This window comes from Thunnus albacares, chromosome 1, assembly GCF_914725855.1.
Source record: "Thunnus albacares chromosome 1, fThuAlb1.1, whole genome shotgun sequence".
NCBI classification, from domain to species: Eukaryota; Metazoa; Chordata; class Actinopteri; order Scombriformes; family Scombridae; genus Thunnus; species Thunnus albacares.
The window spans coordinates 14,164,420-14,173,855 of NC_058106.1; the positions used below are offsets into that span (position 1 = coordinate 14,164,420).

The 9,436-nt window shown below is 39.3% G+C and overlaps 1 protein-coding gene across 1 annotated transcript; it reads left to right on the top strand.

Annotated features, from left to right (window-relative positions):
* The first annotated feature begins 1,665 nt into the window (after positions 1-1,665).
* Positions 1,666-9,139, top strand: LOC122988305 (putative gonadotropin-releasing hormone II receptor). Its single transcript, XM_044360511.1, has 4 exons — positions 1,666-2,068; positions 3,624-4,227; positions 6,103-6,307; positions 8,218-9,139. Exons 2-4 carry the CDS (start codon positions 3,679-3,681, stop codon positions 8,742-8,744), a joined length of 1,281 nt encoding a protein of 426 aa, XP_044216446.1. The 5' UTR covers positions 1,666-2,068; positions 3,624-3,678; the 3' UTR covers positions 8,745-9,139.
* Positions 9,140-9,436: the final 297 nt, after the last annotated feature.

A 9,436-nucleotide genomic window follows, 5' to 3' on the forward strand; every position in this document is an offset into this window, starting at 1 on the left:
TTTTTGCTTGCAGCTGCAATAAAGTTTAGCCCCCCTGAAAGGAAGAAAGTTCAACTGGGAATTAATTGAACAATAATAGGAAACCGAAGAGACAGAGACAGAAGACTATGACAGCTACAATTTATCATCCTTGCTAAGCCCTCACTTGTTTCAATTTCTCACACTGCACTGCCATGTAATGGACCTTTGATTATGCAATTATGGCCTGGTGGTGGCCCTCACTCTTTCCTTTTGTGTTTTTGCATTTCTTAAACTGGAGCGGATAAGGAGAAGGAATGTGCTGCTGTGAGGAGCTTTAATTAATCCCTGTCACCTCTCCTCTTTACCTTGACCTACGTTCAGCTTTCAGTGAGATATATTACCATGGAAACACAATCCAGCAGTGAGATTTACTCTGAAACATTGATTTAATCTCTGTAACTATTTTATTTTAGACAAAGTAGATGACTCTCAGAGGGCAAGAGTCTGCCAGTGAAAGGCATTTATCAAGATATGATATGTATTTTATCTTAACAGTTAATTCCTTCTTTATTGTTAATAACTTCTTTCAGATGTTGTGTTAACATGTTCATGACTGTATCTGAAATGGTCCCTTGCTCAAATTCTCAACACTAAACACAACTGTGACAGCTTGCAGTGGTTACCAGTTTATTTGTTCATTAGCCATCATGGCTACTTACAGTCTAGCTCACAAGTTTTAAGTTGTCAAAGCAATAGTTCACATTTTAAGAAATACTGTACACTTAATTGCTTTTTTGCAGAGAGTCATCTGAAGATTGAAACCACTTTCATGTCTGTACATTAAATGCAAAGGTGCTGCCAGCAACCGGTTAGCTTAGCTTAGCACAAATAGCAAGCCCAACTCTGTCCAAAAGTAACAAAATCTGATTATCCACACCTCATATCTTGTTTGTTTAAACCAGTACAATAACCATAGTGGGAAAAAAATGACAATTCGCTGTTACATGGGGGTTACGTGCTGGGCTAAAGGGATGTGGAGTCTCTGCCTGGCAACTGCTCTCAGCGAAGAAATAATTGAACCATGTAAAAAAAAAAACAGCAAATTGACGTTTTTACTATTAAGGAATAACAAATGATCGTGTGTTAATTAGTGAACTTCAGAGCTGCTGGTAGGCAGAATTTGCCACCTTAGGACAGAGCCAGGCTAGCTGTTTGCCCTTGTTTCCAGTCTTTATGCTAAGCTAAGCTAACTGGCTATTGGCTCCAGCTTCATATTTACAGTACAGGCATGAATGGTATCAATCTTCTTGTCTAACTCTCGGCAAGAAAGTAAATATGTGTATTTCCCAAAATGTAAAACCATCACTTTGAACCCATTCAGAAGTTTTATGCCTTCAAATGAGGAGCCCTAACTTCTACACCCCTTTTTGGATATTTGTGTGACAGGTCTCATGGCCTTTGTAACTTAAAAATGTACCACATTCACTATAATCCTCAGATGATTGCAGTTGTCAGACTTGAATTTTCTTGTTTGCAGACATTCTTATGTTTCTCACTGTCAAAGAGAATATTGTTTGTCAAGCAGCTCAGCTGCCTGTGTCCTATCTCGTGAATCATGTCTTATGTAATAGCTTTTAGGATCTCACACAGCAGAGGCAACATCCAAACTGTGATTTTATACTTAACATTTTTCTATCATCTATGTCGATTTATTTCTCCTACATTTAGAACAATATTGGTGTTTTTTTGTTTTTGCCTTGTTGTGATCAACAATTGTTGTTTATCCGCCTATTCCACGTGTTTCTTTTCTTTTTTTCTTCTATCCTTACAAATGTGTCAGTGGACATGGAGTTGCGTCGAGGTCCGACCACACCCCGGGGGGATGATCTTACACGGCTCTAATGGTTAAAGGTGGAGCGGCTTTGCGCGCAGGACGCACCGGATGCGGCCAAAGGAGCTGGACAGCAGGTGTCGGTGCACCTAATTTACAGTTCAGTTGCTTTCCTATTGAATCCAAACGAACCCTAACATCAACGAAGCTTTCTTCCTGCCGTGCTTTTTAAATACTTGGAGACTTGGATTCATTCTTCTTCCACTGCATATAAACGTAAGTTCATTTTTTCGCATATGCTCCCTGTAGTTCAAGAGGGAGGGAACATCATAGAAACAATTTCAATCTGGTTATAAGGGTACAAGTGGATAATATAACTGTGCGTAATTCAACACACCTTAATTAAGCTTGCTTTGTTTGTTGCGAAACCAAAATGTTGTATTGAAATGATTAGACTGTATATGAAATCAGTCAAAGTATATGTGAGTGTGTAGTCTTTACACTGCAAGTCCTTTCTATGTTTCTGAAACAAGCACATCTACCAAATAAAATGCCATTTGTGGAGCAGGTTAACAGTTCTGAGAATATCCGGAGATAATTAATATTATTATTAATGTTCCTGCAGACTATCCAGATATTCTTGACATAATGTGTCTGTATGAGCCTGGTGTCCGTATTATTTACTGCCTGTATAGCCAACACTTCTGACAGCTGCATCCAGATGCTCCGGACAGACCCTGAATTACAATGTCAGTGACATAATTTGTTGTTTCGTCTAATTATTTAACTAAAACGACGCTTATTTTCATCTCGGGTCAAAACTGGAAAACTATCAAAACCACCAACGATTGTGTGGAGAGAGAAACAGAGAGAGGAAGTGTGAGTGGGTGTGTATGTGTGTTTTCAAAGCTTTGTATCACCTGTTCATCCACAATTTCCTTTCTTGTCTAATTGCTCCTGTTTCATGGAATATAACATCGTGAGTAAATAAAATAGTAGCTGTTACATACAGTATGAGAGTCACTGATCCAGGTGGGACATCACTCAGTTTTCAACCTGTGTGTTTCTATGGTCCTTTGATTTATGAAAGGTCTCAAAAAGGCCTTCAGTTTGTTTTTTGAAAATTTTAGTAGGTGTCACTCTGATATCCAGGTGGTCCGTGATGTGGTGTCTGTATTGACAGAAACTACAATAGTAACTGATAACACAGCGGCTGCCAACCAACATTTGCATACTTCCTTTCTTATTATACTATTTGCATTTAAAATAAAATCAAATATAAGATTTTTGCTTGTTGCAGTTTATTGGGAAGAATTCAGCAATATTTAGAGCTTACATGGTGACCATGATTTTATTTCTCAAATCTTGTTGATTGAGAAACAAATAATGCCATTAAATCTATTCATGAATTAAAAGAAAAAATAACAATTTAGTTTTTTTCTGTCTTTTCTGTTTTTTATGATTTTCAAGTGAAGAATTCTGAACAACTCATTAGGTTTGTAGGCTAAATATTAGCACTTCTACATGTACTTCAGAAAAACATATAAGTTCATACCATGCATGTAAAATTAGCTAAATGTACTGTTTTCATATTTTCCATGTTCCTTACAGTTTGTTAGTCATCTTTCCACCTCACTGGATTGTAATACGAATGAGGCTTCCATATATGCATATTACTTCCTCTTGATGAGCCACTGTATTATTCATGGGATGTTTGTGTTTCTGTTGTAACACAAATGTGTTTAGATGATCTGCACCCACTTCATGGACTCTGACTCATACATCTTGAACCTCTTTGATTTCTCTCTTTCTGCTTTACTCTTGTTACCAGCGCTGACCGTCATGGTGGATGAGCAGAATATTACTTCCTCTGCGTGCTTCAGCAAATGAACGCCACTCTCTGTAACTCTGCAGTGACCATGTATCACCTGACTACTGACTATGAACTTAACGCCAGCTGCAACTGCTCCTCGCCCCCCTACAACTGGACGACAGGGGGCAATGCCCTGCAGCTGCCCACTTTCACCACGGCAGCCAAAGTCCGAGTGATCATTACTTTCATTCTCTGTGGCATCTCAGCCTTTTGCAACCTGGCTGTGCTGTGGGCGGCGCACAGCGATGGCAAACGTAAATCCCATGTCAGGGTGCTGATAATCAACCTGACGGTGGCTGACCTGCTGGTGACCTTCATCGTGATGCCTGTGGATGCTGTGTGGAACATCACAGTCCAGTGGCTCGCTGGGGACTTTGCCTGCAGACTATTGATGTTTCTTAAGCTGCAAGCAATGTACTCCTGCGCCTTTGTCACTGTGGTGATCAGTTTGGATAGGCAGTCAGCCATCCTCAACCCCCTGGCTATCAATAAGGCCAGAAAGAGGAACAGAGTCATGCTGACTGTGGCGTGGGGTATGAGTGCTGTGCTGTCGGTCCCTCAGGTAAGGTCAGGTATCCAAACTGGCAACATGGGCCAGAGGTAAAGCACTGATTTTCATTAGATTAGACAGGTTTTCATTAAAACATATCCTGCCCATAAAGTGTTAACATGCACAGAGGAACATACTTCCTAAACACTTTTCAAAGTTTAACTTCAGTTTAAGCTGTTTAGAAGAATATTTTCCGTCCTGCAATTTACAATCTGTTCCATAAATAATCCTCTCCACAAATATAAAAACCTGCTAACAAAACAGTATGAGATATGTAGCTGCTTGTAAGCCCTCCCAATGGAATGTTTTCTGTTAACATTCAAATGTATTAATCACCAGAGACTACAATGAACAGTGGGAAGGGGCCCCTTACACAAAGAAATGTCAAGCCATTTGAGATGGGTCTAACCTGGCAGGGTGATAAGAGAAAGCTTAATTTGTTCTATTTTTGTCAACAAATCCCATGAAGAGAAAACAACAACAACAAGCCTTATATAGCTTATGTCTCTGTGGTATAAAATCGTTGTCTAAAAATAACTAAAACACATAGAAGAACCATATGTTTGCAATTTGGCTTTGTGTAATATTTTCCTTTATTACAATGAACATGGCCGGTGAAGTTTATTCTTATAAACCATGTAAACATCCGAGGTTGGCAGCTTGGTCTAGACAGCAGTCAGATAAACCTGGCCTAATTCTGATCCAGGAAGGCCTGTATCCTGCAGGTTTTTATCTCTTCTGGGTTTAAGAGCATCAGGTGTGGCTCAGCTGGAAAGAAAGTGATGAGCTACAGCACACTGCCAGCACTAATAAGTTTATTAAAGCAAAAACATGTTCATAGACCTTCATGTGATTTTGCTCGTTTCCCACTAGGCAGGATTTTGTGGACTTAGAGGATTCATTGATCATTTATTGAATGTGATTTATTTGGCTTATGCTTGTACAATCCCAACAAAAAATTCTGTAGGTCCATATAAGGAGAGCAGTCACAGAAAATAGCACTTACTGAAATCACAGAGCAGATGTGTTCGATGTTTTAATGTTAACCTGAAACCAATTAAGCGTCCATGTTCAGAGAGATGAAAACGCAGCACTGTTCTCCAAGAAAGAGGTTTCTAACCTCGGGGTCAGGACCCACCAAAGTGGGATCTGAGGTGTTATTACACAATTAACGGGAAAGGAAAGTAGATAAAAAAACACATTTGTAATGCATAAAATATTTGATAATTTTCCCACCAGATAGATTTAGGTTACATGTAGGTAGAGTGTTTGGACTATCACTGCCATTTATCCAGAATACTCATGCCTCTACAATTTATTCAAATCACACAATGTTAGAAATTAACATTACTCTTCAGCTGAACTGCTCATGTGCAGCCTGGGACGAGAAAATGAATGTAGACATAGCTTTGTTGGTCGTGAGTCATAAAGGTTGGGAACTACACTGCTTCTCTTAGAGACCTACAGTACGTCTGTGGTATGTTTAAACAGGGGGTGAGCTTCTTCTAAATACACAAATGAATGGTAGGGATTCTCTGTTAAAGGGTTGTTTCAGGAAGTTAAATGTAGTAAGCAGTTATCTTACAGGATAACATATTGTGTCACTTCTTCCTATTGGTATCTAGCCATACTGATAATTTTGGTTTTCTACACTAACAGCAGTTTTAAACAGTTTAAGTTTTAAATAGTCCCAATTAAAATGAATTCACTGTGAGGTGTGTGCATTATTCAGATTCAGATTGTTTCTAGAAAGACAGGTTGCTTTTGGAGTTTGGAGTTGTGATTTAGTTCATTTCTGTAAGACATGTTAACTAAATTGACTGAAACTGGATGCTTCCTCATAAGCTTAAAAATGCTCCTCTGAATATTGTTAATTTCCCTCCTCAGATATTCCTTTTTCACAATGTGACCATCGTCCAACCCCAGAACTTCACTCAGTGCGCCACACAAGGAAGTTTTGTCAGTAAATGGGATGAAACGGCCTATAACATGTTCACTTTCTCCTGCCTGTTCCTGCTGCCACTGGTCATCATGATCACCTGTTACACCAGGATCTTCTTTGAGATCTCCAAGCGACTGAAAAAGGACGACTGTAAGTTCAGTCTGAGACTGACGCTCTGTGGATCTGTTTAAATCAATGATTAGCAATGATTAGCACTTCTATAGCAGCTGTTGCACAATATGTTTGACCCTTTTACACACATTGATAAAAGCTGGGCTACATTTTAATGCTATTTTTCTTTTCAACCTACATAGATCTGTAGAGCTTAAGTGAAAGGGTCAGTTCACCCAATTTACAACAGAGCATTTTCTCACTTCCTATGGTGGTATCTCTCAGTGCTGATCATTTTAGTTTTATTTGAGATTTTCGGATATCTCCCAATGAGATTTCTGCAACCATATAATGGATGTGACTGGGATCTCATTTTGCAGTGCTCACAGAATTAAAAAAATTGCAATTACAATTTGAAAAGATTCAACATCTCTACCTAGTTATGATTATTCAGTGTAATCCACAGACCCCAATGTGCACAGTTTTCTTAGGAACTGCTGCTTTCTGTTGAAAAAACAATCCATAAACTGTTGACAGTGAAGTTCTGTGGATTATCGAGGAACAGAGACACTTTTCAAATGGCATTTTTAGAAATATCAGACAGATACAATCTGGCTGAATAAAACCAAAACTTTCTGCATGACTCGATTCCACCGAAGTGATTTTTTTTTTGTAATTTGGGTGAACCATCTTTCTTCCTTTGCTGCACTTACACCTGTTATTAGCCACGTTTTTAGCCAACAGGGTGGCTATAGGGATGGTAATTTTGGTTTGTTGGTCTGTCAGCCAACCACTTTGGTCCAGACTGAATTATCTCACCAACTAACGGATAGATTGCTATGAGATTTTGTACTGACATTCATGGTTCTCAGATGATGAATCCTAATGACTTTAATGATCTTATGACTATTCTAGTGCCACCATGAGTTTGATCATTTTTGTTTTTTTAGTGAAATATCTTGACAACTATTGGATGGATTGCCACAAAATTTGGTACAGACATGTTCCCCGACCTGGCCCACATGTGGCCATCTGGTTCTGTTATGGCTGTCATTCCATGGCATATGTAGGCCAGGTGAAAGTGGGAGATATGGGTCACAACCGGGCCACATGTTGGTTGGAGGAGTTGCAAAAATTTTGGTGATTCCCTGACTTTTCATCTAGTGCCATCATTAGGTCTAAATCTTAATGTGTCCAATGCTTTGGTTTATCACCAACGCCTGCAAAACATATGACATTTCCGTCAGCTTCAGCCGTACTTTGTGGTTAGAGCTGATTAGCAAAAATTAGCAAGCTAACACACTTAACTAAGATAGCTTGTTAGCATTGTCATTGTGAGCATGTTAGACTAGTATGCTGATGTTAGCATTTAGCTTAAAGCAATGCTATGCTTAAGAATGGCCTCACAGAGCTGCTAGCGTGTCTGTTGACTCTGATACTTTTATCTGTCCAAAAACGCAACACTGAAACACCAGTTATAGCTAACCTGATGCAACAGATGGTTTGTTACACAGAACCATCTGAGAAGTTGTCCTTGGAAACTGTTTGGAAAAGGGCAGGAACTTTAAAAAAATACTTGGCAGGTGAATGGATGAACCATCTGTCTATCACCGTCTATCGGTGTCTTACCTTGCAAGGCAGTTGGACTCAGAAGATCACAAGAGAATCCTCACAGGATGCTGACTGGTTTGGACGCAAGTGCATAACTTGAAGCTTGAGAAGATGGATTCTTGTGTGATCTTGTGAATCCAGCTGCCTTGCAAGGTAAAGTTATAGCAACAAATTTTGAAAACCTCTCCTAAACCTGAGGAATGGAGGATAATAATCTTTGTATAAAATCTAAATGCAAAAAATCAACAGTGCTACATTTTGCACACATTAATGCATTAATATTTTTTTTGCCTTTTATAATATTTACTATGTTTTGTTCCTTTCTGTTCTGCTCCCAGTATCCTCAAACGAAGTGCATTTGCGGTGTTCGAAGAATAACATTCCCAGAGCACGGATGAGAACTCTGAAAATGAGCATTGTGATAGTTTTGTCTTTCATTATCTGCTGGACTCCATACTATCTGCTGGGCCTGTGGTACTGGTTCCTCCCTGATGACCTGGAAGGAAAGGTCTCCCACTCATTGACCCACATCCTGTTCATCTTTGGACTGGTCAACGCCTGCCTGGACCCAGTCATCTATGGTCTGTTCACCATTCGCTTTCGAAAGGGGCTCCGGAGGTATTACTGCAATCCTCCCGCGACATCTGATCTGGATAATAACACGGTAATAACTGGATCTTTCACCTGCGCCACCAACTCCTTCCCACTGAAGAGAGAGGTGAGCCCTGCCAGCCAGGAGAGGTTCATGTTGTGCAGTGATAATCACAGCAAAGCGGAGTCCATGTCGCCAAGAAGCAGCTTTTTAACAGCGGACAATGATGCAAAGAGTGATCCCAACCAGTCCAACCCTGATATTATCATATGAGGAGAATACAAGGTGGAGGCTCTCTGACAATTTTTACTACTGTTGAATAACTTTTTCATTTATTCTGTGTCTGACTGATGTGTGGGGTCCTCGATTCTTTAAATATATAATGTAAATAAATAATGTGTCACTATGGCTTACTTTACAAAACTTTACATGCCTCTGTACAAACCACAAAGACCAAAAATCATGACAGCCATTAATTGGAAAATACAGAACCTTAGATTTAGGGATTAGGGAACTTCATAAAGTAAATACACTTATTGTACTACATGGACATATCATACAAACATCATACATGGACTTAACATGAGTGTCTGTTAACAAGGAATGTTTATTGTATGTGCTCTGTAAATTGTAATGTGGTTATCTTGAATTAAATGTATTCATCGTGACTCAGGGTATCTTGTCTGTATCCATTGTTGCTGTATCCAATTATCAGAGGTAAAAACCCTGTGGTGATACTTGTGAACACACAAATTCATGTTGCACAGCAATGCTGTGCAATTTCCGTTCAGATCTCATTAGTAAACGTGTTTCTATCTCCATTCTAACTTGTAATAGTAGGATCCTCAAGGCGACTGCTGCCTATAATCAGCGATGAGTCACAGTGTCCAAATGGAGAGGCCATTTCTACCCTGGAATTCTGACAAATTGTGACTAAGATAACAAATAACTTTCATCTTTTGTTC